The 14,660-nt window shown below is 40.7% G+C and overlaps 1 protein-coding gene across 8 annotated transcripts in view; it reads left to right on the top strand.

Annotated features, from left to right (window-relative positions):
• MITF (melanocyte inducing transcription factor) overlaps positions 1-14,660 on the top strand; it is a 222,188-nt gene that overhangs the window by 15,675 nt on the left and 191,853 nt on the right. Inside the window, exon 1 of one of the 8 annotated variants that reach the window (XM_044253180.1) lies at positions 3,754-3,775. The exons of 4 other annotated variants lie outside the window; for them this stretch is intronic. In XM_044253180.1, coding sequence (XP_044109115.1) covers positions 3,771-3,775 — 5 coding nt within the window. In that variant the 5' untranslated portion in view covers positions 3,754-3,770. 3 more of the 8 variants (XM_044253181.1, XM_044253185.1, XM_044253184.1) reach the window with 3 other exon arrangements.

Here is a 14,660-nt window from a genome sequence, read left to right as displayed (position 1 = left end):
GCTGTTGTGTGCAGAGGAATGTCACTAATTTGATCAACAATTAATGGGAGACATCTTTTATAAGAATCCATGCACACATTCACACCAACACATACTGGATTCTCAAGGCCTCATTTTTCGGAGTATTTGCATCTTTTCTCTGGTGTTATCATGACTAATCAAAACTTCACTCTTGGTTAAATAATTCCTGTCCTGAATTTTATAAAGAAACAGAGAAAATGACAGTTTTCCTCTTTCCTTGTGATTGAAACACACACACACACACACACACACACACGGAAACAAAGGACCATAGAGTTAGATGCTTTAGGATAAGCAATGTGCTCTGAGAAGTCATGAACACAGGGGAGAATGAAGATGAAGCCTGGGAAGGATGGTCAGATGTGGACAGTTGAGACCTTCTGAGTTCTGCTTTTTTGTGAGAGCAGGATGAATCAGCTGTGTAGGATGGAGTTGAGGGTTAACACACCCATATATAGGGGAAGAGCCAGCCATTGGAGATGGACAAGGCGGTTTTGGAAGTTTCCAGAGTAGATTTGTTTCTTGGTCATCTAAATAGGGGGATATTAAGGTATCTGACACCCTTGTTTTTTCAGAGTCATGGTTTGGGAATGATTTGCAAAGTCCTTGGGCCAATGTTCCTTGCCCTAGGAGGTGAAAATAATTTTCAGTAAATATTCATTGAGCCCACTGTGGAGTCAGGAGATAATGTTGAGCATGAACCTTTGTCACTTTTGACAAATGGGTGGCCACCAAGGGATGGTGTGGAACCCAGATCAGGCCATCAGGGGCCAGGGGAACTCTTTCTGGGAGTGGGAAAGAACCCACCTGCTGGTCACATCAATTACCCTGCGAAAGAAATGTACTTTAAACTGGTACTCTCTGAAGACAGTCTTTAGTTGTCACTTCGTTTGATGCTCGTTTTTAAAAGATGATGCCTATTTTAGGAAATCAAGCATCTTCTACCTATAAATAGGCTGATAGGTGATATTATTTTATTGTCTGTCAGTTCTTACTTGAAAGATGCCCAGTGGGAATGGAGAATTTTTTCACTGAGCATCTCCAGGATCCAGGATAGCTAGTGTCTGATAAATAATAACTGAATAGAAAGCCTGGGTGGCTCAGTCAGTTAAGCGTCTGCCTTCAGCTTAGGTCATGATCTCTGGGTCCTGGGATTGAGTCCCACATTGGGCTCTCTGCTCAGCATGGAGTGTTCTTCACCCTTTCTCTTCCTCTGGCTTTCCTTCTCTCTCTCAAATAAATAAATAAAATCTTTAAAACAAATGCCAAATAAAAAGGTACAAAATGGGTGATGGTTTCTCATGTACAAGAAGGAATCAGTACCTTTCAGGAACTCTGTTAAAGCACTTTCAGGAAAGTGTGTAAAATATTATCTTGACTTTTTTTCCTGTTAGCTATGGGCCCTGAAGTTTTTCTGAGGCTCAGTTTTCTCACCTAAAATATGGGGGTAGTAGTGTACCTTCTTGACATACCTGTGAAGGTTGTAGAAGGTAATGTGTAACGTGCCAAGTGTATGTAAATGCTCCATTAAGCTAGTAGGGGCCATCAGTGTTATTGCTCCTGTGGGTGCTCAGAGATGAAATAAATATGCAGTCAGTTCTTGTTATTTGTGGTAGTTATGTTCTGTTAAAACACCGTGAACATTTGGTTAGAGGACACTACACCTTTGCTCCTAGAGGAAAGGCACAGTTTGGTTCCTGGAAGTCTCTGGTCAACACGTTTGTTAATTAACTAATATCTAAATTTTTTTTATATGTTTATATACAAATATATATAAGGACACTTTATTTAATATATATTCATTGACATTGAACTCAAGGCCAGCAGTGCCGGAAGTCATACTGGATTGAACCTTCTCTAACACCTGTGTTTCCTAGGTGAGGCACATCACAGCCTTCTCATGCAGAGTAACACTAGTCTTGGGGACTGTCTTAAATGGTGAAGTCACCTACAAAAACACAAAAATGCAAAAAGCATGGCACTAAATAAACCTTGGAAAGGACATTTGTCTACTCTATGAGAATTGGAGCAAGTAGGCAGCGTGTCACCTTGTTTGATGTCAGTCAGGAATGCATGCATTGGATGACTCAACTTTTTCACCTCTTGGCATGTATCCACAAATGAGCGCAAAAACGCTGCAAATATTGATTTGGGGGTTTTAAGTAAATTTTAGTAAGTAAGTGAATTTGCAAATGGGGGTTCCACGAGCAACGGGGGTCGGCTATATTAAAAAATTGTTTTCTTCAATCTTGTTCCTCTAGCAATTCTTTCTCTGAGCTTAAAAACATGCTCACTTGGGAAAATATTTTCAGTGTTTGCTCCAGCGTTGTTGTGGATTGTACGTGAAGGCACATTAACGAAGCTTTTCTAAGGACCTGATCTCCCATTTTTACATTTATTTGCCAATAAAAATGGTCCCTTACTTCCAAATTTTTGAAGTTGAGTGGGACTGTTCAGATATGTTACTTTTTATCTTGATATATTCCAACTGTTCTTTAGGAAGTAGAGTGTGGGAATGGGGCCCTGGAAAAAGAGCAGAGATATTATGGGGGCCACTGGTGAAGAACCCAGCAGAAAGCAGTAGAATGAGGTAGATATTATTACGGTGTAGGCAGTTTTTCAAGAAACTGGGCTCAGCTTACTTCTCAGTGTATTGTAAATTAGCATATTATAAGGATCAGCAATTGTTATTGGAACCATGTCATTGTTATAAACATTACCTGAGTACTTGTTCTTGGAATTCTTTTAAGGAGAGAAGAGAAGACTTACTTTTAGTGGGGCCAGTGGTTTTAGGTTGCCTAGGAGGCAGATCACATAATTTAATAAAAACAAAGAAACCCAAACAGCAACAATAGCAACAGCAGCACTTAGCATTTTTCAAGCCCTTACTGTGGGCTGTGCCTAGCGTTGATACTTTCACCTCTTAAACTTTGAAAAGATGAGCTCAGTAGGGTTAAAGTCATTCAAGTTGCCTGTTGCTTTGCCTGTTGTAGGTAGCCTGCCTTTTGGATCTTCATACTGTATTTATGTGTAGGATAAAAGGAATAGCTTGTTCAGTTGGTCTCTTTGTGTGTGCACATGTGTGCACATCTGTGTGTGTGTGTGTGTGTGTTAGGCCTGGGATCAGGAAGGTACCTATGTAAATTTTTTCCCTAGGTTTTTCCTGTGTTAGAAAAGCAAAAAAGCAGAAGGAATGAATAATTTAGATCTGGTGCAAGGACAAACATATTAAGGCACTTGCTATCTACCAGGTACTACTGGTATATCTACCAGGTATTTAGAATGCCTTGTATAATTTAATTCTAATGTGCAGTAGGTAAGATCCCATTTTATAGATGAACATACTAAGCTTGGCCATCTTCACTCACTTGCCTAAAGCCATTCCAATAAGGGTGGAACCATGACGTACGCCGAGGACTGTCTGACTTCAAAGCTCACCTTCGTAACTGCCATACTGCAGTGGTTGGTGTGTATATTGGGGTACAGAGAGGGAGGCAGGTTGGGAAGTGATGAGGGGGTGACAACTCCTGTTGATTTTGGAATAGAAAGAGGACTGGGTTTCTGATGAAGTAAAGATAGGAGACTCTGGGTGTGGTTGAACATCTGAATCCAAGAAAAATAGGTCTATCTGTTAAAGGTAGTCCTTTGTTTTCAAAGCTGTTTCTAAAGAAAGGAAGGAGTTTGGTGCTGAAGGCTCCAAGAAAGGTAGCAAAAGATGGGATGGTGGACGCTCAATTATTCACAAGAATATGTGGTATGTAAGTTGTAGATGTTCCTCATTCCTCATTAAAGATCTTCAGATTTTCCTTGCTGATGACATCAAGAAGTCTTATCTGCATACCCGTACTTACGGTCTGCCACTGAATATAGAGCTCCCGACATCTTGATGTTTTTCACTTATCTTTCTTTTCTTATCGCTCCCTCCCTCTTCAACCTGACTTGTTAATTGCTTTTCCTGTGTGTCTTCATAAAGTTATAGCCAATTTATTCCATTCTGGACTGTTTATCTTTGAATGCCAAAGGTCTTGAAACATCATAATGTTGTGTAATGAACATAACTTCTGCCTTGGCATGTGGGTGTTAAGAGCATTAGTCATTGCAAAGTATTGAGTTAAATATTTTCAATAAAAGGATATAATGATCTAATAGAGAGGAAGAAGTTATAAAAATACTAGTTGGTGGCTTTAATGGTGAGCTATGTATTTAGTGGGTTCCATCAGCAATGGGCTAGACATTCATAGAATGAAGATAAAAACATTCTCACTCCTTATTGGTGGGAGGGGAAAAAGACCAATGGGGGGGTGGGGGACAAAAGCACTTGATTCTTATACGTACTGAGAGAAAGGTAAGCCATCTGAGTTTCCAGTGCTTCTGCTCTCACATCTATCTTTCACTAACTACCACAATTGCTGGAGATTTCCATGAGATATTTAGAATTTAGAATAGGGGCTCCTGGGCTGCGTCTTGTTGGCAAGCCCTTAGCTTTGTAATCATTTCTTCCTTTTTTTTTTTTAAGAGAGCCATCAGGGCATCTTTGCAATACCATTAGAGAGCCAGGGACATCCTGAGCAAACGAGATGTTTCTTTACCCATGGAGCTGATTTTATGAAGAGTTTTGGTCAGCATGAGTCATTGTGAAACTATGTACCTTGCTGCCCTGGTTTATCTGTAGACATCTCCCTGTGGCAGAAGATTGAATCCTCATCTCTTGCTGTCTCTCTGGGCATCTAAAGATGTTAGAGGTACATTGGTTTGCTTCTTGCTGGGAAGTGTGTGGTAGGTACTGGCCTTCTCTGATGGAACATTGCCTGCATGCGTGGTCGGTCGTCAGTGTAACAGGTTGATGTGCTGTCTTATTTCCTGGGGCTGGAGGTTTTAACCAGAGACACCGGGTGCTGACTCTCCTTTACCTTTCCGGCTGGGCCTCTTCAGCCATTCCAGTAAACAATTTGGGAGCTCAATGCCTTTTCTTTCCTAGAGAAGCTCTCAACTAGGATATTACTTTCATATCAAAATAGAGGGCCTAAACTCTGTCTATGGCCACTACTAAAAATTTCTCGCCAAACTGGGTGTTTTCAAAGGAGGTGCAAGTCAAACTATATCACTTAAGGGAAAAAATTGTTTCCCTTATATGGTATCTTTTACAAGTGGATAATTATTTTCACGATCACCTTCGGAAGTTAGGTCATTTTTGGAGTGGGGGAGTGTGGGGAGGGGAGATCTGTTTTCTCCCAATTTCCCTGCATTTGTGATGATATTTTGGGAAGGGTGATTGATCTCTAGTCCTCTTTTGTCTGATCTTGAATAGATTGTTGTCATTATCAACTGAATCCATAGATAAAGAGGTAGTTTTGAATGGGAGCCAAGTAACCTGTTGATGTAAAGTCTGTTTTACCTTTTATGATTCCCATCATTAGCGCCTCCCTCCTTTCCTGGCTCAGTCCCCTGTCATTTTAAGTAGGCAGCAATTACTGGTTTGCTAAAGAAGCTGGCTCCTGCTGCCAAGGATCCTATTAATTATCACTCTATCTCTAATTTAGCCTTTCTAGTGTTGAGAGAAGGTGCACGTAAGCGTGTGGCAGAGCGGCTGCCATCGCATCTTCTTTGTAATAATCTCCTTTCTGAGACAGTTCAGCGGACTCAATGTTCAGCCAAAGGGCCGAGGTGGCCCTGGTGAGTGTTTTCAACTCTCTTGTACAGGTTGTTTGGGAGGTCAAGTTCCGGGTGGTTTTCTTCTCCCTTTGACGCTGACCTGAGTAAAAAGCTGATGGCTGGCATTTACGTTGGGAATTCAGACCTCCTCCCGGTCCATCTGTGAGCTCAGATGGGGCACCTTGAGAACACTGCGGTGGTTTCCCCACAAACTGATTTCCCTCCCTGGGGAAAGGGGAGCATGGAATCAATCCTATGCCTGTCTTCAAGAAGGTAATGCAGACGCTAACTAAAGTCACTCGGTTGACAGTTCCTTGTATAGCAGATTTTTTTTTTAAGAGACTGGTGATCTTTATATAATACTGAGTCTTGGTTTCTTACCATTCATCAGTGGCTTAGATCGCTTGCTGTTTGTTTTCAGAAATGTTCAGTTCACTTGTTGGAGTGGACCTTTTTTTCAGAAGTTCCACTGGATCATTTGATTAGGTTTGGAGTGCTTAAGCTTCCTTTTCCACTTTTTTTTTTTATTTTGTTATTTTTGGCAGTGGTGGTGTTTGAAGCTGTTGAAGTGATTCACTGCAAAGTGAATTAATTTTCCACATCTTCAGATGTGTTTTCCAGTTGCCCCCAAGTTTCTTTCCCCCTCTCATATGATTCTGCAGTTGTAGTTCTGTCGCTCTTGTTCTTGCTGGAGCAAATATAAATGCTGATGTCACCGAATTTCTTAAATTACAGCTGGTGGGGATTAACAGAAATTGTAAAAGAATACCACTTCCTCATTTTGCTTTTTTCTTGACTAATTATTGTCCTTTCAAGTCCTGTAGGAGGATGGGGATTTGGAAGTAAGTTCCCTGTCCTGAAGTCAGGACAGCAATTTTCCTTTTCCTTTTTTTTTTTGTTTCTTCTGTTAAATGTTGTTTTTCAAAAAATGATTTTGGGTTAAGGATGCTCCTTACAGATGCCCTTTTATAACCCTGGCAGACTTGCCCCACTCTTGATTTTGCACATTGAGTTGTCTTCTATCCTGGGTGAAGGGTTTTGAATACTTCCCGTAAGTAAGTTTCCTTATATAGAATATTTTTACTCAACAGTCTTTTGCCAACTCCAGACGGTTACTGGTATTAGGTGAAGGGTTGTGATTAATTTATAATTTTTTTCCAGAGCCTTTTGTTTCCCAAGGAATGCTGAGATCTGTCCCCATTGTTTTCTTGTTTAGAATCTATATGTTCTTTTTGAGCATTCAGTGTGCTTGACACCCTCAAACATTTCTTTTTCTGACTTTCCAAGTCCTTGTTCTAGCAGCTGGAGCCTCAGAGACCCAGGCTTTCCGGTCCTTCTCTTTGTGGTTTGAGTGATGGCTTTCTGAACCTTGTCCTGGGAGTTCTCTGGGCTTCTAGGCTGGGCATCAGACACCACCTGGAAGTATGTGTAAATGGTGGCTGAGCAGTGCACCGCCATGGTATCGATCAGATTGCAGTCCTGTGGAAACGGAAATAGAACGGGTTCAGCATTTGCACTTTCCTCTGGTGGTGTTTTTGCTTATTTTGTGTATTTGGAAAAGGCAGCCGTATGCAATCTGCTGACTTACTATTTTCCCTGGAATGGAAACCATTTGGATTATTTCAATGAATTTTAGCTAAGATTTGTTTGTTCACAGTATTAGTTTTGTTTTCTGGTGTCCTGTTTAGAATAAGACCAGAATATGTCTTTTTACTTTATGGAAATATGTGCTACTTGGTGACTTGGGATTTTGCAAACCAACGTGAATTTGAAAAATTATGTTTACTTCAGAGTCAAAATGGAAACTCCTCAGTGGAAATTATAGATACTTACATATTTCCATTTTGGGTCACTTTCTTTGAAAAAAAATTTTTGACTAAATTGAGATTTCAGAGCAGTCTTTTTTTCTGTTGAATCTTCCCCACTTGTTAATTTTTCTAATTTTGAAAGAGAAAATGAAATTAAACAGAAGAATTACAGGACAGAATCACATGTTCTACACTATTTGACATAAGATGCAAAATGGTGTCTTGAACTCTTCTGTTGTCTTTGAGGACAGAGTGAATCTAGTTGAGCTTTCAGTGGTTAGCTTTGGATTAGGAATAAAAATAGAATTTCTTTACTGTAGAAACTCTTCAGGTCTGGTTTGAGTTCTTGAGCATAAGTTCTGGTTGTTCAGTCTCTGGAAAATGTGCACTGCACATCTGTATGTTCTTACCCAGCACTTCCTTCCAACATTGTGATATTAAATTCTTGGAATTGAGGTGAGAATGGTATAGGTATCAGCAAAATATTTCGAATATCACCATGGAGTTTTGCTTAAATGTGAATTTCACCAAGTTTGGATAAATAGAATACAGGTGGGGAAAGAAAGAAGAGTTATGAATCAGCTTAATTGTTTGGCATAAATTATTTTTTTAAAAAATAGCTTTTATATTTATCTAGGAAATGCCACTCCATATAAGAACTTGGGAGATGAATAGTTGAGGGGAGGTGGGAGCTGGAAACATACCATGAGGTAGTAAGAGGAACTGTGGTTGAAGCATCATATACACAGTACATTCTACTAGGTTGATGGCTGTCACTGTTTCTGTTCGTTTCATCCCAGCAAGTGGCACCACGCAAGACCTAATAGCTACTGAATATATGTTTAATGAATGGATGTTTCAGGAGCCTGTTTTCAGGCCCAGTTGTGCCAGCAGCTGATCGCGTGACCGTGCGTTAACCACTTGCGAGGACTGTGTCTCCTCTTACGTACATTGTAGGGTAAGGACTGGAGCAGGGTGGCCATGTGTTACTCTGCTGCTCCTTCCCCCAGCTACACCATGGCACAGGTTGCCATGGTGTAGCTGGGGGAAGCAAGTGATCACCTTACTCTGTCCCATGATCCCAGGAGGTGCCTTGGAGCCTTCTGAATTCAGTGTACTGGGCTTTCACAACCCGTCGTGGATACTAGACGGCGGACTTATTCATTATCTTGGAAGTGCCTTCTCTCTCAGGTCCCTCACTATGGTTCCTTGGTTTGGGATCATTTTCTTTTTGATACCTTAAGCCCACTTACAGGTCAGAAATACTCTATGACGTTCCGTGGTGAGCAGGTGTTCGCTTAAACAATGGAATAACAATAGCATACACCATCGTCTCTCCTTGAAATAATTTCTCGGGTAGAACTGGCAGCTACAGATAGAACTTAATGAATGATTCCAGACCATATTTCTCCAGTCAAGTAAGATATCAAGAAATGATTCAATTAAGAAGGGTTTTCACTTTTACTCTCCAAAGCTTGCTTATCCATCTAGGGAGTGATTTTTGAACACCTGCTGCATGCCAGACATTATGCTAGTGGAAAATGGCTGGCCCATAAGGCATGAGCTCTGCCTTATAACTCACAGCAACATGAATATGATGCTATGTTTGTAATTGTACCTTTGGGGACAGAAGATGGAGGGGTCACTTCCTCTGGGGGGAGGAGGGAAGAGTGAAGTCTTATAGGAATGAAATTTGAGTTTATTAACAAACTTTGACTGCTGGGCCGAGGAGAGGAGGGCATTCCCGGTAGATGGGAGACACGGAGGTATAGCCCAGTATGATGCCTTTGGGGCTGTGTAAGCTTTTGAGCATGACCGGAACACCAGGGAGCACGGATGGATGGAAGCAGAGGAATAGCACTCTGACTGCCAAATGAAGAATGGGTTGGAGGACGGCCAGATCTGGTGTCACAGAGGCCGGGTAGGATGGTTCCGGCGTAGCAGTCTCTATGAGAAATGATGATACACACACACCGTTCAGCCCTAAGAGTGGTTGTGATTGCAAGAGGATGCAAACGTCGGTTCCAGATTATATAGGCAGTGAAGGCAAAGGCAAGACTGTGTGCGTACTGCTTACTAGTGACAGTAGTGATTGCCTACTCATTTATTCATTCATAGTTGCATGCCTCTTCTGTGCCACACACCTGGGAAATACAATGGCCAATAAAACAGACATGGTCCCTCCCCTGAGGGAGCCTGTATTCTAATGGAGACATGGTCAAGTAAACAGTGACATACTAGTATGTATTCTTTCTGTGTTACATGAGAAGAATTCTAGGTGTCCGTCCTATCACAGAACCACCCCCTTTTACTTCAGCTAACTCATGCCCTGACCACCCTGCTGTCTGGTCCCTAGAGTGGGTTTTGAGGATAATTTGAGATAAGCACTGTATTGTATATGCCTTGTACTGCCCATGCTTATGTGCACACACCCACCTGCACCCACACATACACGCCCCGATTAAAGATATCTGCGGTTACTCCAGAGGTAGACAAGCACCAAAATAGCCATATAAAGGTTCCTAAAGGTCAGTCTGCTCCAGGTAAAGCTCCATATATCTTCTGACATTCCTGAACTCTTATGTTTTACAACTTAACTCTTCTTGGATCTGGATCTTATGAGTTCCAGATCCAAGAAGACACATCTTGGCTCTTGTGGTCCTTGCTGACTTTGGTGGCTGCTTCAGGTTGGTCTTTATGTTTGTGTTCCAGGTCACTTCCAATGTTTGAGGTTCATGTGCAGTAGCAACAGTTTGCCTCAGGGCAGCAAGACTGGTTGACATTAGATAAGTGACGTATTTTAAAGTTGAAAGGGGCCAAAATATCTCTTTAAAATAAGTTCACATTTTGGTACAGAAATGGCAGTAACAACAAATTCTCCCCCCACACATAAATCTCCACATTTCCATCCAACTCAGGATAATCTCTTAATTATAAGGAGTCAAAATTTTGCTGGGGGAATCTGGTAAAAATTCCGGGGAAGCCGTTCTAGGTTCAAATACTGTTCTTCGAAGAGGAAGCATTCTGACTTACTACAATGATAATTGCAGCTGGTTTAGGTGGAAAGTGCACTTTTCCCATTTTGCCTGGCCTGGCTTGTATAGGTGGTGTATTCTTGATGCTGAAACTCTGGAGTCACACTGTCCTAGGCTTGAATTCCATCTACACTGATGAGCAGCTGTCTGAATTGGGCAAATCACTGAGTTTTTTTTTCTTCATCTGTAAAATGAGGTCACGGTTAAGCTTGGAAGCCCTTTTGTTAAACCTGCCTGGGTTTGTGTGTATGCTCTACTATCCCATGACATTGGGCAACTCGTTCTCTTTGTAGTTTGCTTCCCTTATCAGTGAAGTAGTAGTAGTAGTAGTAGTAGTAGTAGTAGTAATTCCTACCTCATAAGGATGTGGTTAGAATTAAATGAGATAATGTACACAAAAGATTTGGTGTGGTATCTGGTACATGATTAGGACCCAGTGTTACCTTACTTAGTTTTCTTACCATGATTATATTGAGCATTCTAAAATATTCTGTAATGCTATTTGATGACTTTCATTCTTTTTGAAAATTAAAACTTTATAAGCTACATATGTGCTTTCCTTTTTCCTTTTTTAGAAGTGAAGACTTGGAGTGCCTGAGTGGCTCAGTCAGTTAAGTGTCTGCCTTTGGCCTAGGTCATGATTCCGGAGTCCCGTGATGGAGCCCCACGTTGGGCTCCCTGCTCAGCAGGGAGCCTGCTTTTCCCTCTGCCCTTAACCTGCTTGTGCTCTCTCTCTCTCTGCTCTCTCTCTCTCAAATAAATATAATCTTTTAAATGAATAAAATAAAATTTTAAGGTTTGGAGTATGGTTGCCAGGTTAAATACTGGATGTCCAGGTAAATTTGAATTTCACATACACAAAGAATAGTTTTTTAGTATGAGGAAGCCCCAAATATTTCACGAGATACTTACACTAAAAACTATTATTTGTTTATCTAAATTCAAATGTAATGGAATATCCTATATTTTTATTTGCTAGATCTGACAACTCTTAATTTTGGGGTAAAACTTACCCCTTCACTTTCTCATCCATTTTTTTTTTTCTGAGATAGATGTATATGGGTGCTTAGACAAGCACAATGAATGATACCTTTAGAGCCTGAGCCTAGAAATAGTTACCCAAATTTGATGGAATATCCCCTACTATCTCTAGTAAATCTGTCTCCTAATTCATAGAAGCGGTGGGACTATCAAATTGAGGTTATGTTGACACCTGAGCATATAGTACGAAGTTGCTTGAAACTTCTGAAATGTTCTCGTGTTGGTTCTACCCAGAGGGAAGTATTAATAATGACACATTAATGGGATAGGTATGCATTCCAGAGAATCCTGAAAACGTAATCATCTTTGAAGGAAATTACCTCATTACTCTTTGAGTCACTGATCTAGGGAATCTCATTTCCTGTGGCTGGCCTGATTTTCCAGGTAAGAAAATAAGCATATCAAGTGGTTAGGTTAATAACTTAGAATAATTTTATTGTACTTGCAATTTAAGTTAATTTTTAGGTAGGTTTGGTCCTTAAGCTGTTAGACTGTTCGGAGACTTTAAGAGAATTAAATCCAAGACTGAGGTCCTTTCAGTTCAGCCACTATGTAGGGAGTATCTGCTGGATGTAAAGCAACTGCATAGGAGTGGAGAGGAATTGCAAAGACAGCCCCAGCCTTCAAAAATCGTAGTGTTCAGTGGAGCAGCAAGGCCAGAAACAATTACGACAAAAGAATACATAAGGGCAGGGTCTAAGGGAAGTAATGCCAGGTCCCAAATGGTTGAATGTAAGAAATGATTAATTCTAAAGAACAAGTGGAGTAGGAACATACTCTATTAGGAATGGCTTTCCAGAGGTTCCTATGAGAGAGAACTCTTCAAAGCTGGGAATGATTTCATTTGGGAAATGAATCGTACTAGGTATAGGCTTAGCATTAATAAAGACCTGGGGGTGGACACATTTTGAAATGAATATAGTATTTAGACTCAACAAAACCAAGAAATATACAGCATGGTAGGTGGCTGCATCCTCTTCTCTCATGAGTGACTGTTTCTGGTCTAGAATTTCTGGATTAGGAACTTGACTTTCTGTAGGTGGAGCTGGATTTGTTCCATGTTGGTTTCTTAAATATTTATTGTGCACCTGCTGTTGCTATGTATGCAGTGGCCAGAAGGACTTAAGCAAGTTCAGACACTCTTTCAGTTGGCCACTTAAAACCAACTGAAAGTTTATTGAAGTATTTTTAAACAAAATGATTTTTTTTTTCCCTGAATAGCATTCCCAGTGATCACTGCTTTAAACTGGGCAAAAACAGCAAAAGGATTTCTTACTAGGCAGTCTGACTTTGGGTATTTGCTGAAATGACTTTGAAGGCCAGCTTAACTCATTTCCTGTTGGGATGACACTGGTTTATTAGACTTGGCCCAAGTCAGAGTTAATAGCCCTAATGGTTTTGAATGGTCCCAAATGATTCTCCTGTAGTGTGCCATTAGCCAATGGGAAGGTTTCTGCAGATGGTATGCAACAAATACATACCGGCTTCAGCCATAGTAGATGACAGGGAAGAGCTGTTCCCAACTGAGATGTAGCCATGGACGTTTGGACTCCCGGAGAGTAAGCGTTGCTATTGTAGGAAGTACTAAACTATTTTTCAACAGTTCTTTCCTAGTGCTTTTTGTTGTTGTTGTTTAAAATGATTACATATGAAATGAATGCCACTTAAAAATGGCCCCAGCATTCAGAACTTGTTCAGACCACACAACTTCTCTGGCACATGAATTAACATCTGATAGCGTGTTCATGTTGTAAAGCAATTAAAAAGGCTACGTCTTGAAGAGCAGTGGATTGGCAGTTTGCCTAGTGCCTGAGACACACTACTGAGACTTTGGGATCGAAAAGTCCAGTCTTCAGTTAGTGTATGTATGTTGGGCCAAAAGCCTCTGAATTAGACTGGAAATTAGCAAGGCATGCAGTGACCCCTGGTATTTTATTTTTGTAAATTATGATTAACCTTTGTCTTTCAAATTCTGACAGGTCCTGCTTTGTGAGTATTTTGCTATTTCAGGTACTGATGGGGTAAGATGAAGCCTGGATGTAAACCCTTACAGGGTTCCTATCCATGAAAGAACGTCACCTGCGTATGTCCGTTTGAGTCTGTGTGAATGTTGTTATTATTTTTTTTCCCTCATGGCTGGGCCAAATATTATGTAGTTTCAGTATCTACTGTTGGTTCTTACCGCCTTATTTTTGGCCTCTCTTAGTATCTTCCTTTATATATCTGTCATTAAGTTATAATTGAAGCTTGGTGTTTTATATTTAGAATGATGCATGGAGGTTTAGCTGTGCCAGGCATTCAGGCTTAATAGCAAATGTTGGTTCATGCCAGAAAGTTCTTGAAATCTGGTCTCTTTTTTGGGATGTCCAATCTAAGCAAACCATCCCTTTTTACTCTTAAGCTTAAGGCCATGGGGAGCAATTCAGAGAAGATTTCTATATCTATACATGTATCTATACATGGAAGAGCATCTTATTTCTGATTAAAAAAAAATTGGCTTGTTAGTTCACTCTTCAACCCAGAGTCATGCAGGCTCAAAAGGGACTGCTTTGACAAGTCTTTATATCACTTCCTTTCTTAGTTTCCTGACTTTCCCACAGGGTATCAGTGAATGCCAATTCTAGAGTGGGCACATAGCGACAGTAGATGACACCCAGGCCACAAGCTGCTTCCCAGGGGCTGCCAGACATTATCAGACATTTCACAGCTCTTGAATTCTCTGGATTTGGGCCACTTTTGAACTCCATCCATAAATCCATATAACCAGTTTTTCAGCTAATATTTACTGAGGTTTCAGTGTTTGCCAGGCACCCATCTAGATTTTAGGAGTTGAGCCATGAACCAAACTACCGAAAATCCTTACACTCATGGAGCTTATGGGTGGGGGAAGGGAGGACTGTAGAAATAAATACATGCATAAATAGTAAAATATATACTATATATACTATGATAAAGGGTGATAAGTCCTATGGAGGAGTTAAAGCTCGATGGATTGGGGGTGACTTGTAATTTAAAATAGAGTAGGCAAGGAAGGCCTTCCCAAGAAAATGACACTTGAGGAAAGATCTCGAGGAGGTTAAAGAGAGAGTGGGTCATGCTTGCA

This window comes from Neovison vison, chromosome 6 (assembly GCF_020171115.1).
Source record: "Neovison vison isolate M4711 chromosome 6, ASM_NN_V1, whole genome shotgun sequence".
NCBI classification, from domain to species: Eukaryota; Metazoa; Chordata; class Mammalia; order Carnivora; family Mustelidae; genus Neogale; species Neogale vison.
The sequence above is the reverse complement of the archived record's forward strand: the minus strand, read 5'-3'. Positions and strand labels throughout refer to the sequence as shown.